At 44.8% G+C, this 21,854-nt stretch overlaps 1 protein-coding gene across 2 annotated transcripts in view; it reads right to left on the reverse strand.

Annotated features, from left to right (window-relative positions):
- The window catches only part of DAAM2 (dishevelled associated activator of morphogenesis 2), a 342,052-nt gene that overhangs the window by 74,635 nt on the left and 245,563 nt on the right, over positions 1-21,854 (reverse strand). For both annotated transcript variants that reach the window (XM_082249299.1, XM_082249298.1), the window contains one exon: positions 18,539-18,645. In XM_082249299.1, the coding sequence (XP_082105425.1) occupies positions 18,539-18,645 (107 nt within the window). The remainder of the gene's footprint in view (positions 1-18,538; positions 18,646-21,854) is intronic.

Here is a 21,854-nt window from a genome sequence, read left to right on the forward strand (position 1 = left end):
CGGGAGATAGAGAGATACAAAGTAACATTGTTTATAAACATTAATCAGACGGGAGATAGAGAGATACAAAGTAACATTGTTTATAAACATTAATCAGACGGGAGATAGAGAGATACAAAGTAACATTGTTTATAAACATTCATCAGACGGGAGATAGAGAGATACATAGTAACATTGTTTATAAACATTAATCAGACGGGAGATAGAGAGATACAAAATAACATTGTTTATAAACATTGATCAGATGGGAGATAGAGAGATACAAAGTAACATTGTTTATAAACATTAATCAGACGGGAGATAGAGAGATACAAAATAACATTGTTTATAAACATTGATCAGATGGGAGATAGAGAGATACAAAGTAACATTGTTTATAAACATTGATCAGACTAGGAGATAGAGAGATACATAGTAACATTGTTTATAAACATTGTTCAGCCAGCGATAGAACAAAGTAACATTGTTTATAAACATTAATCACACAGGAGATAGAGAGATACAAAGTAACATTGTTTATAAACATTGTTCTGACTGGGAGACTGAAAATTGTTTATAAACAATATTACTTTTACTCTCTCTGATAGGAGATAGAAAGATACAAAGTAACATTGGTAATAAACAGCTAAAGTACCCTACATATAAATCAGAGGAATTGGAAGCAGAGTGCTCTGACTTCCAAACACCGCCTTCTGCAGTCCTCTCATAAGATAGCTTCCACACAGAGGCACTGTGAAAAACCTGCTGAATTTGGCTCCACTGGATTTGACAACAAGCTACATGAAAGCTGAGAGTTCTTTGTGATTGTAGAAGAGTTACAATGTTTTCCTAGCCGCTCATTGATCTGATACTTTTCCCAGAATGGCTCTGTAGTGAGGAATGCTGGGAACACGCGGGGTGATATGAAGGTTCCCGGATTCCGCCACCCCTCTAGATTGCTACAACTGATCTTTCATTTCTGGTCTCAGAATTGAAGACAACAGATGAGCTCTGAGCAGATGATTGCAGCATCTGTAAGACATTTGTCCCTTAAACGCGCGTTTATATTTCATGGAGGGATTAGGCGCCCTTCGCTATCTATAAGCTTCCCACGGAGGATGGAGAGCGATGGCAATCCCGCAGGCTTTACACCCTATTCTCAGCAGGCTTATCACATGTTTTGTGTATCAGTGCTGAAACCCAACAGAGGTCCCACTGACAGACAGGTAATGTAATGCAGTGATTGGGCACTGCTCTACTTATCTGCAAGAACCAAATGTTATAGCTGAAGTTCAACCACTTTCCCATCCGGAAGATTTACCCCCCTTCATGACCAGGCCATTTTGTGCGATACAGCACTGCGTTATTATAACTGACAACTGCGCAGTCATGCGACGCTGTACCCAAATAACATTTTTCCATTTTTTTCCCCCCACAAATAGAGCTTTCTTTTGGTGGTAATTGATCACCTCTGTGTTTTTTTTATTTTTTGCACTTTAGACAAAAAAAGGAGCAACAATTTAAAAAAAAGTTAAAAAAATAAAAAAAAAGTTGGTAAGTTATATTCCCTTATCTAGATGTTGTATACCTCTTAAATGCACATCGTATTGAAGGTACTGTTTTGACTTGTGTTTTGTAATGTGAAAACCTATGGAAGAGCCCTGGGGCCATCATAAAAAAAAGTCAAAGATTTCTGAGTTTGAAAAAAAAAAAAAAATATATATATATATATATATATAATATATATATATATATATATATATATATATATATATATATATATATATATATATATATATATATATATATATATATATATATATATATATATATTTTTTTTTTTTTTTTTTTTACAGAATTCTGAGTTTGAAAGTCAGAATTCTGAGATTAAAAGTCAGAATTGCAAGTCAGAATAGTGAGATTACAAGTTTGGACCATGCTATAATTTATTAAACACAATTCTGAGATTAAAAGTCAGAATTCTGAGTTTAAAAGTCAGAATTCTGAGCTTAAAAGTCAGAATTCTGAGTTTAAAAGTCAGAATTCTGAGCTTAAAAGTCAGAATTCTGAGCTTAAAAGTCAGAATTCTGAGATTAAAAAGTCAGAGTTCTGAGTTTAAAAGTCAGAATTCTGACTTTTAATCTCAGAATTCTGACTTTCAAACTCAGAATTCTGTAAAAAAAAAAAAAAAAAAAATTCAAACTCAGAAATCTTTTACATTTTTTTTATGATGGCCCCAGGGCTCTTCCATAATAAGCCAATAAAAATTTATTCGGAAAAAAAAAAACATTATTTTTTTAATTTCTGCTATAAAACATTCCCATTAAAAAAAAAACAAAAAAAAAAATCTAATTTCTTCATAAATTTAGGCCAATTTGTATTCTGCTACATATTTTTTGTGAGCAAAAAAAAATCCCAATAAGCGTATATTAATTGGTTAGTGCAAACGTTATAGGGGTTGATTTTACCAGTAAAAAGTTAATAAATAAATAAAAATTCCTATATATATATATATATATATATATATATATATATATCATAGTTTGTAGACTCTATGGGGGAGATTTACTACATAGTTACATAGTTACATAGTAGGTGAGGTTGAATAAAGACAATAGTCCATCCAGTTCAACCTGTGTAGGTGTGTGTGACTGTAATCATCTAACATAGCCCTTTATCTCCTGATCCTTGAGATGTAAGTCTAAGAGTCTTTTGAAAGTCACCATACTACCCGCAGAAACCACCTCTTGTGGTAGACAATTCCACAATCTTGTAGCCCTAACAGTAAAGAACCCCCCACGTTGCCTGAGGTTAAAACGCTTCTCCTCTAATCGCATTGTATGCCCTCGAGTCCTCATGCAATTCCTTCGAATGAACAGCTTTTCTTCTAAGCTGAGATCCCCATTAAGATATTTATAAATTGCTATCATGTCCCCTCTCAGACGTCTTTTCTCCAGGGAAAATAAATCGAGCGATTGCAGCCGCTCTTCATAGGTAAGGTCCTCCAACCCCCTAATCAGTTTAGTTGCCCTTCTCTGGACTTTCTCCAGCTCCAACACATCCCTCCTGAGGACTGGCGACCAGAACTGGACAGAATACTCCAGATGCGGTCGGACCAGAGTTTTATAAAGTGGAAGGATTATAGTCTTATCTCTGGAATACATCCCTTTCTTTATGCATGCTAATATTCTGTTGGCTTTGGAAGCTGCCGCTTGGCATTGCATGCTGTTGCCTAATCTATCATCAACTAAGACTCCCAGATCCTTCTCCATTTTTGATTACCCCAAGGGTTCCCCTCCTAACATGTATTGTGTTTTTATGTTTTTGGTCCCCAAGTGCAAAACCTTACACTTCTCCACGTTAAACCTCATTTGCCATGTCGTTGCCCACTCCGTAATTTTGTCCAGGTCATTCTGTAGGATATCTGCTTCATGCTGTGCAGTTATTGCCCTGGCCAATTTTGTGTCATCTGCAAAAACTGATAACGAACTACTGATCCCGTCCTCAATGCTGTTTATGAATAAATTGAACAAGGTTGGTCCCAGGACTGAGCCCTGGGGCACCCCACTTACTACCTCAGACCAGTCCGAGTATGCGCTGTTTATTACTACCCTTTGGACAAGGCCTTTTAGCCAATTCCGTATCCAAGAGCAAACCCTGCTGTCGATACCTGCAGACCTTATTTTATAAATTAAGCGCTTATGAGGAACTGTATCAAACGCCTTAGCGAAATCCAAGTACACCACATCCACTGGTCTCCCCCTATCTAGCTCACAGCTCACTTCCTCGTAGAATGCTAAGAGATTGGTTTGACAAGATCGCCCATTTGTAAACCCGTGCTGGTTACTACTGATGATGTTGTTGTCCTTAGCATACTCTACGATATAGTCCCTTATCATCCCCTCCAAAAGTTTACATATTATTGATGTCAGACTGACAGGCCTATAATTTCCCGGGATATGTCTCTGGCCCTTTTTGAATATCGGAATCACGTTAGCCTTCCTCCAATCCCCTGGTACATCTCCTGTCCTAATACTTTCAGCAAAGATCAGGAACAGTGGTCTAGATATAACCATACTGAGTTCCTTGAGCACTCTCGGATGTACGCCATCCGGGCCTGGTGATTTGTTTGTGTTAAGTTTATCCAGTCTTTCCCTGATTTCCCCCTCTGTTAGCCATAGTGGCAAGTCCTGTGTATTACTACTAACCATACAGTCATGGTCAGTGTACCCTTCCTTTTCCTGCGTAAAGACTGACGAGAAAAAAGAATTCAGCACGGTTGCTTTTTCAGTGTCCTCTGTAACCATCCCCCCATCATCGCTAATTATGTGTGCAATATGCTCTGCCCTAGTTTTTTTGCTGTTGATATATTTAAAGAATTTCTTTGGGTTTTTTTTACTATCCTCCGCTATTTGTCTCTCAAAGTTGATTTTAGCCATCTTGATTTCGTGTTTACACTTCTTATTTTCCTCCTTGTATTGCTGGAAGGCCGATACGGTGCCCTCTGATTTATATTTCTTGAAGGCCAATTTTTTTCCCCTAATAAGTTTTTTAACGCTACGGTTTAGCCAGCCAGGTTTGGCTTTGTCTCTTCTAAATTTATTCCCCATAGGAATGCACTGCAAGATGCCTTTGCTTAATATTGTTCTAAAGCATTCCCATTTTTCCTCTGTGGTCAGGGATCCCAGGGTTTGGTCCCAGTTTACCCTTTCCATCAATGAGCACAATTTTGGAAAGTCTGCCCTTCTGAAGTTTAGGGTTCTTATGTTCCCCACTTGCCTTTTTATATTGTTATTTATACTAAATGTGATCATCCTGTGATCGCTAGAGCCCAGGTTGTCCTGGACTCCTACCTCCGAGATTATGTCTGGGTCATTAGTGATCAATAGATCCAGGATAGCATTCTCTCTAGTAGGGGAATCCACCAACTGCGACATGTAGTTATCCTGTAAGGTTTCCGTGAATAGCCGGGCCTTATGCGAGTGTGCAGTCCCCTCTTCCCAGTCAATGTCGGGATAATTGAAGTCCCCCAATATGATGACTGATCCTAGTTTTGCCGCTTTACCTATTAGTGCTAAAAATTCCAGCTCTACCTCCTCCCCTTGGTTAGGTGGCCTATAGCAAACCCCCACAACTACTTTTCCCTTCCCTTCTTCCCTATACTAAAACTGGAGCATATAAAATCTGGTGCAGTTCTGCATAGAAACCAATCAGCTTCCACGTTTTACTGTCAAAGCTTCATTGAACAAGCTGAAGTTAGAAGCTGATTGGCTACCATGCACAACTGCACCAGATTCTGAGTGCTCCAGTTTTAGTAAATCTCCCCCATAGAGTCTACAAACTATGGTATATATACATACAGTATATATATATATATAGGAATTTTTATTTATTAATTTTTTACTGGTAATGGCAGTGATCAGCGACTTATAGCGGGACTGCGATACGGCAGCGGACAGTCTGGACACTAACTGACACTTTTGACAATTTGTGGTGACCCTAATACAGTGATCAGTGCTAAAAAAAAGCACTGTCACTGTACTAATGACACTGGCAGGGAAGGGGTTACACATCTAGGGCGAACAAAAGTTTAACCACTTCTGGACCAGAAGGATTTTCCCCCTTAATGACCAGGCCATTTTTTTGCGATTCAGCACTGCGTTAATTTAACATACAATTGCGCGGTCATGCAACGTTGTACCCAAATAAAATTGATGTCATTTTTTCCCCACAAATAGAGCTTTCTTTTGGCGGTGTTTGATCACCTGTGCGATTTTTATTTTTTATAAACAAAAAAAGAGCGACAATTCTGGAAAAAAAATAAAAATATTTTTCACATTCTGCTATATAACATTCCCAAAAAAAAAAAAAATTAAATCAAAATTTTTTATCCTTTTATGCCAATTTGTATTCTGCTACAAATTTTGGTAAAAAAATAAATAAATCGCAATAATTTTGATTGGTTTGCGCAAAAGTTATCGCGTCTACAAACTAGGGGAAAGATTTATGTCATTTTTATTTAATTTTTTATTCTTTTACTAGCAATGGCAGCGATCTGTGATTTTTAGCGGGACTTCGACATTGCGGCGGACAGATCGAACCCCTAACTGACATTTTTGACACTTTTGGGGGGGGACCAGTGACATTACTACAGTAATCAGTGCTAAAAATATGCACTGTTACTGTAATAATGACACTGGCAGGGAAAGGGTCAATCCAGTGGTGGCCAAAGGGTTAAGTGTGAGGCTAGGGGGAGTTTTCTAACTGTGAGGGGGATGGGCTTGTGAAATCAAGAACCCCTAACTGACATTTTTGACACTTTTGGAGGGGACCAGTGACATTACTACAGTAATCAGAGCTAAAAATATGCACTGTCACTGTAATAATGACACTGGCAGAGAAAGGGTCAATCCAGTGGTGGCCAAAGGGTTAAGTGTGAGCCTAGGGGGTGTTTTCTAACTGTGAGGGGGGTGGGCTTGTGAAATCAATACAGAGACCTGTGATCCTAAATAGGAGGAACACAGAAGCTCTGTATTGATTCCAGAGAGAACAACGGTCTGCTGTGTTTACAACAGCAGACCGTCGTTCTTTCTCAGTGCGGAGCGCTCGCGGGTGCCCGGTGGCAATCGGTGCCACCGGTCCCATGGATCGGCATCCCCGCTGCCTAGTGGGGGGGGGCACGCACCGCCGCCAGCGTGCGCTCGCCCCCAGGACCGCTCCCGCGAACCGACGTACCCATACGATATATCGATTTTTATATCAATTCTCGCAGCCGAGCCAGCCTGTCACAGTATATTTGTGGTGGGCGGTCGGCAAGCAGTTAAATGTGTTTTTGTTTATTATATGTGCTGCTTTTACTAAGGGAAGTGATGGATTTTATAGTTTTGCAGGGAAAGAAAATCCATCACAAGTCTGCTGACAGAACAGAGCTCTGTACGGTTTCTCTCTTGGCCGATCAGCAGGTGCCAGGGGACATCTATTGGCCGGCATCCGCTGATCGGCTTGTGTTGTGTCTTATTACAGCACAGCCATGGCACCGCCGCCGCGCGCCCCCTGCCCGGAAGTGCCACACACACTTTGTTCAAATATTTTCATTTTTTGGAACCTTTGTTTGAATTTCTAATGGCTAGTGGGGTCTAATCAAAATTTATTTTCGACCACAGTGATCAGAAAAATCAAAGGAGTTCGCCTGAGTTAATCCTAAATTGACATTATCAAATGTACTGAGGAGATGTTTAGTGCAAACATTCTTTCAGAAATCTGCCAGTGTATGGACAGCACAAGCCATAGACATGCCTTTGTGAGTTAGAGCAGAGGGCTCCAAACTTTCTAAACAAAGGGCCAGTTTACTGTCCTTCAAGACTTTAGACTGAGTAGAAAATGTCCTAATGTCATTAGGGGGAAATAATGCCACATATATAGTGGGAGGAATAATGCCCCAATGTTGGTGTAAGCGCGAATAGTGCCCCATCATTGGTATCAGTTGGAGGAATAGTCCCCCATCATTGCTGTCAGTGGGAAGAATAGTGCCCCATCATTGGTGTCAGTGGGAGGAATAGTGCCCCATCATTGCTGTCAGTGGGAAGAATAGTGCCCCATCATTGGTGTCAGTGTGAGGAATAGTGTCCCATCATTGGTGTCAGTGGGAGGAATAGTGCCCCATCATTGGTGTCAGTGGAAGGAATATTGCCCCATCATTGGTATCAGTTGGAGGAATAGTTCCCCATCATTGGTGTCAGTTGGAGCAATAGTGCTCCATCATTTGTGCTAATGGGAGGAATAGAGCCCCATCATTGGTGTCAGTGGGTAGAAAGGTGCCCCATCATTTGTATTAGTGGGAGGAATAGTGCCCCATCATTGGTGCCAATGGGAAAAATAGTGCCTCATCATTGGTGTCAGTTGGAGGAATAGTGCCCCATCATTGGAATAAGTGGGAGGAATAGTGTCCCATCATTGCTGTCAGTGGGAGGAGTCGTTTCCCATCATTCAGCTTCGGGTGTGGCTGCTGCAAGGTTCTCTGGCTGTGTGTCTGGAGCTGCTCCAGGTGATCTGTTTGAGAGGGGAGTGAGGTGAAATCCCTCCCAGCCCTGCTGGCTCCTTCCTGGGGAGGCCATGCAGGCCAGCGGGGCCTCTCCTGCTGGAGGCTCTCAGCCATCCCCTGGTCGGATGGATGGCACCCCTGCTCCTGGACAAGCCGTGGTTGGTGATCTCTCTGCACCTGGTGAGGATGAAGATGCTGGATCCATTCGGGAGCGAGTGGTGGCCGGGATCAAAGTCCTCAATAAGGAAAGAGACAAGCTCTACAAGCTTAGAGCGGATTTAAAGCGCCTGAGAAAGCAGCGTGAAGGCTTGTTCAGCAAGAACCGCGGATCCATGGATTCAGAGGTCCAATTAGCTAAGGTCCGTGTGGAACATCAGGAAACCATCGTGGCCATGATGGAAGGCAGGGATGGTCCCTTCAGGGAGAAGTTTAGCAACGACCGAAGGTTTGCAAAGATGGAGGTGGAGGAGGAGACCCCATGTTCTGACCCCCTTCCCCCTCAAGGTGAGGTAAGCAGCCCATTGCCATCTCAGGGCTCAGGAGGCATGCTAAAGGTAATCCAGGTAATGGAGTCTCCAGTACAGGGAGATAAGCTGGTGTTTGGTGATGTGGAGGACTTGCCGGATCATGTACCTGATAAGATAAAGGTTATCAAGTCTCAGGTAATAGACAAAACTGTTTTTGTGCCTTTTAGCACCTTGCCTAATAATGAGGTTTTTCCCAGTGACACCCAGGATGATACCACTGTGCTCAGCAATGCTTTGCCTGCTGAGAAAATGTTACGTTTAAAAAATGACATTTCTGCTCAGGAACTACAAAACCCAGAGGAGCCGATTAACCCTGCTTCTGCTGAGCCCAAAACTGTCTCAGTAATAACTAACCAGGACTCTACAGCGCAGCAGCAGGAAGCATTTGGTACTGCATTAGAAACAGTAACTACACCTAATAACATTGCAGGTGTGGTGGGACCCACCATTGTATGTGCAACTGATAATGCTGCTGATTTAGGCCAAGCTGGAAATAATAATAGAAATGTACCTGATAATGTGACATCAGTGTGGGGTCTTGGCCCTAATAAGCCTACATTTGCACAGGTGGTAAGCTGTGCTCCTGGCAATATCATCAAGCCAGGAATACAATCAAGGAGGAGCTCCGCTTCCAATCGGGGTTTTCCCTTGCAGGCTGCCACTATGAACACCATTGGATCTGGTCTTGGGTCTATGGCTCCTGCTGGGGGTCCAAGGCGGAACGTAGTCCTCCTTAAATGGGAAGGTGGTGCAGTCCCTGTAGCACGGCGTATGGTTGTGGACCTGATCTTGGATATGGGTTTTGGGGCTAATGACCTATATGCCTTGATACATGTGGCTGGAAGTCGGGAGTACACGGTTAGTTTCACCAGACCAGAGGGTCTTGACCTGTTCTGGGAACGATATATGGCTCGGTGCAGGTCAAGACCCGAATGGGAAGGTCTGGTGCCAGTGGCAGTTTCCCAAAGGTCAACAGTAAAGAAAATCACTATTATCCTCACAAATGAGAGTGTTCCTGCTCGGGACTTAGAGGTCTGGTTGAGAAATTATGGGGATGTTTTGACCAGGCCAGATAAAATTTATGATGAGCGTGGCATCTGGACCGGGGGTTGGTCGGTAACGGTCAGGTTGGCTAGGGATGGGAATGTTGTCCGTCACCTGCCCTCCTCTGCCTTTATAGGGAGGGATAGGATGACCATTGTTTATCCCGGTCAGCCAAAACTGTGTCACCGCTGTGGAGAAAAGGGGCATTTTAGCTCCTCTTGTTCAGCTCTGATCTGTTCAGTGTGTCGGGGGCAGGGTCATGAGGCCAGGGACTGCACCCAGGCGATAAGGTGCAACCTGTGCCTGCGCCTTGGCCACCCCTACAGCCGATGTCCTGAAGCCTTGCATAATATGGATAGAGAGGTGATAGATGACCTCTTAAGGCTGGACAGGATGGAGGATGAGGCCCCTGGTGTACCACCCTCCTCTGCGGTGACTGACCCCCCTGGTCTTGTTCAGGATCCCTCCCCAGTCCCTGTGCCCACCCCTCCTGTATCTGTAAGTATTCCTTCTGTGTCTGTCCCTGTGTCCCCCCAGCCTACTGTCCCTGCTCCTCATGTGTCAGAACCTTCCAAGTCTGTGCCCCCCAAGTCAGTTATTCCCGATAAATCTTCCCTTCCTAAGTGTGACCTTAAAGAAGCCCCCCACCCACCAGGAGTGGTAGAGGGTACCAAAAAGGGTGCTGCTGCGGCTTCCTCTGTAAAGAAGTCTTCTGTGAATACTTCAAAGAAGAAGAAGAAAACAAGAGATGAAAGCATCTCTGAATCTGACCTGCAGTACCTGGAGGAGAGAAGGAAGGTTGTGAGGCGGAAGAGACAGACGGTGAGGACGGAACAGGGACAGGATGCCCCAGTGTCTGTCCCCAACCGTTCTAGGGCTTCTGCTTGGGATATCTCCTCATCTGGGGATTCTTCTGAGCAGAATTCAGAAATTGAAATGGAGTTGGAGGAGGCTTCAAGAAAGAGAGAGGCTTCTGGTGATGAGCAGCAGAGGGGAGCTAAGAAGCAATCCACTCAATAACCCAAATGGCGGTTCCCCCTCCGTTAAAAGTGGTGACAATAAATGTCGCCAGTATTAAGTCAGTAAGAGCTCGTTCTATGGCCTTCTTTTTGTTCAGCCAATTAGATGCTGAAATTTTATTTTTGCAGAAGACTAGGCTCACCTCCTTGGCAGATATTCATATGGCCAAGAGAGAGTGGAGGTATGGTCCATCTTACTGGTCTCTTGCGGCCGAGCCTTACGGCGGGGTGGCGGTGTTGTTTAAAACCGGCATGGTAACTGTCCGGCTGGTTATTGAGGTGGAGATTGGGAGATGTATGGTCTTAGACGTTCTTGTGGGAGGGCAGGACCTGCGCCTAATTAATATTTATGGGCCGCACACAAAGTGGGACAGGAAATGCCTTTTTACAAGGATCAAGCCATTTCTTTTTACATCCCGGCAAGTGGTTTTTGGAGGTGACTTTAATACTGTGACTAGGCCCAAGGACAGGAAGGACTTCAATGACCGGCTGGGATATGATAGCGTTTTTTTAAATAGTATGGTTAGGGATGCTGGTCTTGTGGATGTGCACATTAAGCACCTTCCGGATGACACAGGGTTCACATTTCATCGAGGTAATAGTCAGAGTAGAATAGATAGGTTTTTTTTTGAAGGAGGCCTCTGCTTTCTCACCCCCAGTGGTGCAGTGGAGTTCTCTGATCACTGTATGCTATCTGTGGTCTTGAATGCTTCAGACTTCCCTCAGAGGGGCAAAGGCATCTGGAGATTAAATTCGACTCTCCTTGAGGAAGAACATGTTAGACAATCCTTTGAGGAATTCTTTCAGGCACAGGTGACCATCCTGGACTTTTGTAGCAGCAAGGCTGAGTGGTGGGAGCTGACCAAAAAGAGGATTGCTGGATTCTTCAGGGGCCTAGCCAATAAAAAACAGTTTAATAGATACATGACCTACCAACGTTTGCGGAGGAAGCTGGATATTCTTGTCTCGAGAGGAGGAGATCCTGGGGCAATCTCTGAAGTGAAAATCCTCCTCAGGAAGTGTCAATATGACCGGCATACCTCTTTGGTTCTGGAGCGGGACTATGGGAAATACCACTCGCCTGACCCTTACCAGAACTGCAAACAGGGTGTAGCTGTTAAGATGGTCGTTGGCCTTAAGGATAGTACAGGTTCCTTGACAAAGTCCAGGTCAGGGATCCTGGAGGTCGTGAGGTCTTTTTATGCTGAACTTCTTGGGAGGAAAGAGCTTGACCGAGACAAGATGGAAAGCTTTTTGGACTCTACTCCAGGTCTAAATGGTGGAGATGTCCCTTTGATGAATTTGACAGAAGAGATCACAGTTGAAGAGGTGACGAGGGCAATTGAACAGCTTGCCATCATAAAGTCACTTGGACCGGATGGTCTGACGGCTGAGTTTTACAAAGCCTTTAAGTCTATTCTGGCCCCACATTTGGTAGAGGTTTTTAACAGTTGTCTTGCGGAGGGGGTGCTTCCCCCTTCCATGAGACACTCAGCTGTGATTCTTCTTTCAAAAGGTAAAGATCCTTCGATGATTGAGAATTGGCGCCCCATCAGCCTTCTCAATGTCGATAGAAAGGTGCTGGCGAAGATACTTTTCTGGCGCCTATCGGCAGTAGCAGAGTCTTTGCTTTCTCGCCATCAGCACTGTTCGATCCAGGGTAGGAGCACCTTCACAGCGGTTTTAGCTGTCCGGGAGGCCTTGGAGCAGTGCAGGGCTGCAGGCTGGGGAAAGTATCTACTGGCATTGGATCAGGCAAAGGCTTTTGATCATGTCAACCATGAGTACCTGTGGTTGCTCTTTAGTAAGTACGGTCTGCCGGGTGGTTTTGTCGGTTGGTTAAAAGTTTTGTATAAGGGGGCAGAAAGCTTCCCTCTTGTTAATGGTTGGGTTGGACAGTCCTTTGAGGTTGGTTCTGGGGTGCGCCAGGGTTGTCCGCTGAGTCCCCTGCTCTATGTGTTTGCAATCGACCCCTTCATCAGGAGGCTAGAGAGCAGCATGTTGTGTGGGGTACCAGTGGGAATCCCGGGTGAGCCGCCTTTGAGGGTTGTTGCCTATGCGGATGATGTGTCAGTGATTGTCACTGGGACAGATGAAGCGGAGGAGGTGGTCTCTCTGACATCACGGTACTCTGAAGCATCAGGCTCCAAGATCAATCAGGAAAAGAGTGAAGTTTTTTGGATGGGAAAGGAAGGTGAGGGGTTTGATCTCCCGGACACCTTTCCAGTGCCCCAGGAAAAAATTAAGATATTAGGCATTGAATTTGGACCTGGCGATTATGGCCTCAAAAACTGGGAAGGCAGGCTGGAAGTTGCCAATACTAAGGTGGTCAGCTGGAAGAGATGGAAGTTATCTCTGAGGGAAAGGGTTGATCTGATTAAGACTTACCTGATACCGATCTTCTTGTATGTCAGCCCTGTCTGCATCTTGCCAGTGTCTCTCTATGCTAGGATCTATAGTGTGTTCTTCCAGATGCTGTGGGGGAACAGACTGAACCCCATCAAGAGGAATGTCACCTATCTATCCAGGAGGGAGGGTGGCTTAGGTATGGTCAACCCCGTTCTTTTCTTTTCACTGCTATTTCTCAAGTTTAACATTGGTAGTATGCTTGCAGTGGAACCTCCTGGATGGGCAGGCATGTTTAGATCTTGGTTTAGGCCTTTTCTGCGACTTTGGGAAGAAGGTGGGCAAGTGAAGAATCTCAGGGGTCATCGTGGTCAGCTCCCAGCCTATGTCGCTCCGTGTCTGAAGTTGCTGCGGCAGTGGCGACTGTCGGCTGAAGATCTCAGATCCGCTCCGAGGAAAGTCCTTATGAGCCGAGTCTTGAGTGAAGTCTTTCATGACCCACTGGCCTTAAGGGATTGCCCAGGCCCAATTTTGAGGGAAGGGTTAAGATTGATTAATTTGGCTAGAGTCCCCCTTAAATTCAGGGATCTGGCCTGGTTGTGCTTCCACGGGAGGCTCTATGTTCAGGGCAATTTGAAATTCCGCAGTGGGATGGATCGTGGTTGTCCTCGGGAGGAATGTGCAGGTGAGGAGGAGACTATGGACCATTTTCTGCTTCGTTGCCCTTTTAACATAGAGGTATACAAACAGGTGGGGCGGGCCCTCTGTGTTCCTTTCCTCTCCAGGCTGGGTTATGCTGAGTGGGTGTACGGAGCATTCAATACTGGTGGGGGCTTTTGTTTAGATACACTTTTTTTTAGTTAGTTTAGTAGTCCGTTATTACACATGGAACGCACGGTGTCAGGTCACCCTTCGGCGTAAAATCCTTCCTATTCAGGTGGTGGTGTGTGACATTCTGCATGAGGTGGGGAAGATTCGGGCGCTTGAGAGAGACAAGTGGGGTCAGAGGGCTTGGCTGAAGGCGTGGAGGGGTTTCAAGCCTCCCTGACTGCCAGGAGTCTCTTTCCCGGGTGTGGCTTTCTGTCTCTTATCACCCTAGATTTTTTCTTAATGTTCAGTTTTTGATAAATGGCTGCATACATAGGTGATGGGTTGTGCCTCTTAGGCCCTCTCTGCTGCTTTATGTAAATAGTTTTCTAAGAATGTTGGAAGTGGATTATGTATATATTGTATATATTCTGCACATGGATGTGTATTCCTTTGTTTTTTTCTGTTGGAATATTGTACTATAGTTCTGTTTTTTACTTTTGTATAAAATATGTTGCTTGATTCTTTTCAATAAAAGATCAATAGAGCCCTATCATTGGTGTCAGTTGGAGGAATAGTGCCCTATCATTGGTGCCAATGGGAGGAATAGCCTCATCATTGGTGTCAGTGGGTAGAAAGGTGCCCCATCATTGGTGTCAGTTGGAAGAATAGTGCCCCATCATTGGTCTCAGTGGGAGGAATAGAGCCTCATCATTGGTGTCAGTGGGAGGAATAGAGCCTCATCATTGGTGTCAATGGGTAGAAAGGTGCCCCATCATTGGTGTCAGTTGGAGGAATAGTGCCCCGTCATTGGTGCAAATGGGACAATTAGTGCCCAATCATGGGTGTCAGTGGATGGAAGCATGCCCATAATTGGCATTAGTGGGAGGAATAGTGCTCAATCGTCGGTGTCAGTAGGAAGAATTATGCCCGCATTGTTGGTATCAGTAGGAGGAATAGTGCGTCAAGAGGCAGATATAGGCAAGCAAAGGGCTCCATCTGGCCCCTGGCCGCAGTCTGGAGACCACTAATCTAGATCATGTGCATAAACGGTGGCACTACTTTAGAGGGTACATGAGCCCGCAGATCGTTACCACCAACAACCAGAAAGAAGTCACTGGCAGGATATAAATATATGTAGTAGAATATGCAGTAGATTGCAATAAAAAAGTAAAAGAACACAACACAATGTTACATTTCTCAGGGTATTTTGAGGATTTTACTGACACTTTAATGTCAGGTGAATAGAGACGGAATACGGTGCTGGCTGCACGGAACGCAGAGCCTTCTCTTCATTATTCCTGAGACCTCCAGCTCCCGTTCACTGTATATTTAAGAGGAAAAATCTTAATGAATGGAAACTGCAATTTCAAATGAAAAATGTGTCAGTTTCGGCTAAATAGAGGGCCAATTAACCGCAGAGATTTATGTGCCGTTCACGGCAATTAGATCCAGCTGGTCGCCTGCAATTAGAAACACAATCTGCAGCGTTTACGGCTCCTTCAAGATGAACCAGATGTGCTGCTGCCTTAGTAGCCGCCATGTTCCTGCGAATATACGATGTCATTAAAGAGACGTGCAGACCTATTAAAGAGCGATTTGAGAAGCAATAGCGCAGAGCGGAGAGCACCAACTGTCAGCAAACCAGATCTCAGCTTATATCAGTCTAGAACCTCCAGAGCTATGAGAGGCGACTTCTGATTGGCTGCTGTGGGTGAGATGGGAAGAAGTTATGTTGCTCTCCCCTCCCCCCCTCCCTCTCTTATGTATCATGGGTGCCAGTACCTAGGGCAATCCTCAACTGCACCAAGCCACACAGGAGCAGGAGCGTGACTTGCTCTCCTTAACTCCACCAATTCTAAAATAGAACCGCCCCGTGCTGGCCCAGCTCCTCCTCACATCCTATTCCAGAATGAGTCAATTCCCTAGCACAGCCCCTTTTCTCATTGCACGTGATAGCCCTCTCCTCATCTGGGAGTGTGTAATTACTGTCTGTGCTGGCCCAGCTCCTCCATCCTTCCTCTTCCCTCTCCCGCATAACCTCAAATGTAGCTACCACGGGGAGAAGTGAAGGGGGAATACTATATTTTCTATCTGTTGGGGCTGCTGATATCACATTCAAGATGGTGGCACCCAGAAGCATTCTCAAGGCTTTTAGATGTCTACACAAGGGAGGCTTTTACGTGAAAATAACATGCAGAAAATACCTTAAATGCACAAATAATCTTATAGGAAGATCGTTGCTGAAATTGATGGCTTGGTGACAGGGTCTCTTTAATTCATAAATATACCAGGGACGGCTGCACCAAAGAGGAGCCTCATGATTCCAATAGTATAAAGCAGTGGTCTCCACACATCCAAACAATGGGGTACTATTCCTCCCACTGACCCCAACAATGGGGTACTATTCCTTTCACTGACCCCAACAATGGGGTACTATTCCTCCCACTGACCCCCGACAATTTGGCACTATTCCTCCCACTGACCCCAACAATGTGGTACTATTCTTCCCACTGACACCAATGATGGGGCACTATTCCTACCACTGACCCCCAAACAATGTGGCACTATTCCTACCACTGACCCCAACAATGGGGCACTATTCCTACCACTGACACCAATAATGGGGTACTATTCCTACCACTCACCCCAACAATGTGGTACTATTCTTCCCACTGACACCAATGATGGGGCACTATTCCTACCAAAGACCACAACAATGGGGCACTATTCCTACCACTGACCCCAACAATGGGGCATTATTCCTACCACTGACCCCAACAATGGGGCACTATTCCTATGGCTGACCCCAACAATGGGGCACTATTCCTACGGCTGACCCCAACAATGGAGTACTATTCTTCACACTGACACCAATGATGGGGCACAATTCCTCCCACTGACCCCAACAATGGGGCACAATTATTCCCGCTGACACAATTCTTCCCACTGACCCCAACAATGGGGCACAATTCTTCCCACTGACACCAATGATGGGGCACTATTTCTTTCCCTATTACTAACAATGGGGCACTATTCCTCCCACTAATACCAATGATAGGGCATTCTTTACTCCCATTGAGGCCAGGGCATTTTCTACTCCCCCTGGCCACAGTCCAGCCCCCTCAAAGTCTAAAGGACAGTAAACTGTCCCTTTATTCAGAAAGCTTGGAGACCCCTGGTATGAAGGAATAGAAGTGATGTGTGTAGACACACTTTGTAACTTCTTAACAGGGATGAGATTTTGGATTGGGTCTACCATGGGGTTAAAGGTGAACCCAGCCCCTTTGCAGTTTACATACCCGCCAGCCCTAATTCATCGTAATGATAACGCACTGCAAGGACATTTGAAGGTAGGTCAGCTGGCTTAGAACTGCCCAATGATGGGGGCTTTGTTATGTGCCAAACCCCTCTTTTATAGGCAGGGCAACCATAGTGTCAATGTATTGGAAGCGGCAGTACTGTAGGGAAATCCGGCAACCTGCATAAGGAATGATTAGTACTTTATTTCTGATTGCTAGCTCTTTGGACAATCAACCACTTTAATTACATTTTTTTAATGCTTATTATGTGGGTTTATTTTTTTCATTTACATTTTTTTGGATAAGTTTAGAGTTCACAGTCTTCACATTGGGTTCACCAAGCCAAGGGGAAGATTTGCTCGTCCCTACTTCTGAGCTGGCTTACTATATTCCCTGGGCTAAAGCTGTGACGGACTCCGGACACCCCGACTGGGTATCTCTGCCAAGAAGCTGCTTCCTAAGCTCTGGAACACGAGATCCGTGAATCTGGCTATAGTTACCCCAAGAACTCGACAGTACAAGCTTTGAAGTGAACCAGAATCAAAACTGCTTATTCAAACACAGGCACAAAGAGATATACACTTTGGGACAACCCCCCTCCCCCTTAGCAGCCAATCCACATACACATCCCATAATAGGTTGATCTTAAGGCAGACAGAAACAATAGAACAATGGGATAACCAGAATCAAAACTGTTTATTCAAACACAGGCACAAAGAGATATACCTTTTGGGACAACCCCCTCCCCCTTAGCAGCCAATCCACATACACATATACATCCCATTATAGGTTGATCTTAAGGCAGAGAGAAACAATAGAACAATGGGATAACCAGAATCAAAACTGTTTATTCAAACATAGGCACAAAGAGATATACACTTTGGGACAACCCTCCTCCCCCTTAGCAGCCAATCCACATACACATATACATCCCATAATAGGTTGATCTTAAGGCAGACAGAAACAATAGAACAATGGGATACAGGTACTCAACAATAACAAACCGCACCCCACCTCACTATCTAAACAAGGGTCTATGAGACACTCCTGCAATATTCTAGCAATCTGAAAAGTCAAATTGTTTATCTTTATATATTTCCTGAGGGATATTGTCCAGAAATATTATTGTCCCAAGTGAAAGAGGCCCTTCGCTCTTTCAACACAAACCACACATATAGAACCCAGGAAAACCGGGGTAACAGGAAATGCTGAGTCCAGTGTAGTTGTACAGTGAGTCTGATTAGTGCAGACCCAACTGGGGTTCTTGGTCACCCTGTGCCCCTAATAGACACAGGGTGACTTACACATAAGAAAGACCGGGAAGCTGGTCAAGGAGTTTCCAGACCTCTCTAAAGTAATCTGGGTTCCACAAGCCCCCCAACCAAAGAGACTCCCGTCACAACAACCATAACAGCAGTAAATCTTTAGGAGACATCGCAGAATGTGATTAGTGATTGTTAGCAGGCAACTTACTTTGAGAGCAGAATGACGCAGTTCTGCGCCCGCCGGCCGTCAATCACAGACAGTTCTTTAACCTTCCGTGTGGACAGGTAAATATCCTCCATGGAGTCCATTTCCTTCTGTCGGGAGAGAGGCACAAGATTGTCATCACATATTTACTATAGATGGGACACGACCAACATTGGGACCGCATTCACACTTTTGCATGGGTGGTACAACGCACAGTGTATGCGCATATTGGCACAATGCTGCTAATTTTAGGTGGCACCCCAATGCACATACATGGCACAAACAAACACGCATACAGTACACTGCAACACCTAATAGAGAACATGTGTCGCCTTGCATTGTACTGGAAAAAAAAGGCAGGTACATTTGCATGCGTGGCAAACAAATGGGGTGCCCAACAACGCTTGTCAGCACCCCACAAAAAGGACGTCAATCGGAGCACAATAGGCCCTGAAGATATGAAAGCACAAGAGACACGAGATCTCCTATTATTAGTAAACCTATTCCAAAACTACGGGTTCTGCTCAAGACTCCAACAGGTCCTCTTCTATTATCAGCTGCTGGGAGTGCAGGCAGGAACAGAGCTCATCCCAGCTCCGTAAATATCAATGGAAACAGAGAAAGGTCCCATAAGCTGCACATCATAGCACAACCCTGTGTATGGAAAGTGAAAACAGCCTCAGTCCAGGCTCCACCCAATGCGTTTCACCACATCCATGGAGCTTAATCATGAGGATCCCAATGATTAAGCGCCATGGCTGGGATGAAATGAGTTGGGGTGTGTGGCCTGGATGGATCCCAAGCTGTGGCTGTTTTCACTCTCCACACACAGGGTTTTGTTGTGATGTGCGGCTTATAGGACCTTTTTTTTCCCACTCCAAATATTAGATTTCACAATTGTTAGCAACCGTCCTCATGCGCACAGCCATTTGGCCCCTGTGCATCTTACTCCACGTCTTGGGCTTCCTGAAGGCACAGGTGCATCGTTCAGCTCCGCTGCCAGCATGGTAGGCTGAAATATGCAGCGGCTGGACGTTGTACCAATTCTCATTTAGGGTTAGAGTCAGGGTTAAAACTCTGACTATTTTACAGGGAACAACCTATAAAATAGTCTGAATGGGTGGTCCCCAAAATTTTAGAAGTAAAGTCTGGGTGGGACCAACCTGTAATGTGGTCAAAATGGATGGTGGATAGAATAGTGTGAATAGAGGTGGAGCCTAGGTGGGACCAACCTGTAATGTGGTCCCTATATATTTATATGTATTATGGGTGGGGCCAACCTGTATAGTAGTTTGAATGGTTGGTCCCCACATATTTTGAGGTGCAGCCTGGGTGGGACCAACCTGTAAAGTGGTCCAAATGGGTAGTCCCCACATATTTAGAGGTGCAGCCTGGGTGGGACAAACCCATAATGTGATCCAAATGGGTGGTCCCTATATATTTAGATAAAGTCTGAGTGGGACCAACCTGTATAGTAGTCCGAATGGTTAGTCCCTACATATTTTGAGGTGCAGTCTGGGTGGGACCAACCTGTAAAGTGGTCCAAATGGGTAGTCCCCACATATTTAGAGGTGCAGTCTGGGTGGTACCAACCTGTAAAGTGGCCCAAAGGGGTGGTCCCCCCATATTTAGAGGTGGGGCCTAGATGGGACCAACCTGTAATGTGGTCCCTATATATTTAGATGTAGTCAGGGTAGGACCAACCTGTATAGTAGTCCGAATGGTTGGTCCCCACATATTTAGAGTGCAGTCTGGGTGGGACAAACCCGTAATGTGATCCAAATGGGTGGTCCCTACATATTTAGATGTAGTCTGGGTGGGACCAACCTGTATAGTAGTCCAAATGGATAGTCCCCACATATTTTGAGGTGCAGTCTGGGAGGGACCAACCCGTAAAGTGGTCCGAATGGGTTGTTCCCACATATTTCGAGGTGTGACCTGGGTGGGACCAACCTGTAAAATGGTCCAAATGGGTGTTGCCTACATATTTAGAGGTGCAGTATGGGTGGGACAAACCCATAATGTGGTCCTTATATATTTAGATGTAGTGTGCGTGGGACCAACCTGTATAGTAGTCCAAATGGGTGGTCCCTACATTTTTAGAGGTGGAGCCTGGGTGGTACCAACCTGTAAAGTGGTCCAAATGGGTGCTACCTATATTCTTAGATGTAGTCTGGGTAGGACCAACCTGTATAGTAGTCCAAATGGGTAGTCCCCACATATTTTGAGGTGCAGTCTGGGTGGGACAAACCCGTAATGTGGGTACGATTGGTGGTCCCGATCCATAAAGTGGGCATAATTTAGGTGCACCCACCCGAAAAGTGGGAGACATGGGTGGGGTTTAAGTCTCCAAGGATCTGGGACCATAATGTGTACAATAGCAGTCTGCATATTATATAAATGATACAATGTATCCAACAGATAGAACATTACTTTCACATAAGGAGCACTTCTAACAGGAATGTCACGAGACCCTTGAGAAGCGGCAGGCTGGAGTTCTCCTTTAGGGGAAGTGGAGCCCCCTTCTGCTGGGTGCTGGAACAGCAACACCCGTTATGGCCGCGGTTAATGTTCGCTGACAGGCCCACCTGTTTAATATTAGTGGTGCAGTCTGAGGAGCGCGTTCCAGGCCGCCTCTGGCTCGCTCGCCGTTATTTCTGTTTTCTTTTTGTTTTGTAACACTTTCCTGAGAAATTAGAAGAGGTCAGCGCAGGAATTCGCCTCGCCAGACGGGAGAACTCCAACATCTCTCGCCGCCCATTATGTTCAGCAGTGGGCGGATCGCGTCAGCAAACACCTCCAAACTAAAGAGGTGCAGCTATTAAAAAGAACCTTATCTACGGCCATGAGTGCAGCTCTTTTAAAGGGTCCAACCATTATACAATGTAACACTGAACTGACTGTAAGGCCATGATACAATGTAACACTGAACTGACTGTAAGTCCATGATACAATGTAACACTGAACTGACTGTAAGTCCATGATACAATGTAACATTGAACTGACTGTAAGCCCATGATACAATGTAACATTGAACTCACTGTAAGTCCATGATACAATGTAACACTGAACTCACTGTAAGTCCATGATACAATGTAACACTGAACTGACAGTAAGCCAATGATACAATGTAACACTGAACTGACATTAAGCCAATGATACAATGTAACACTGAACTGACTGTAAGTCTATGATACAATGTAACATAACCCACCCATTGATTTATCACTGCAGATTACTCAGTAGCGTGTATTTCAAACATTAAAGAAACATCCAGCTTGTAATAATGGAACACATACAGAGAAGTATACAGTAATTG

Source organism: Pelophylax lessonae, assembly GCF_965119305.1.
Source record: "Pelophylax lessonae genome assembly, chromosome: 3".
NCBI lineage: Eukaryota > Metazoa > Chordata > Amphibia > Anura > Ranidae > Pelophylax > Pelophylax lessonae.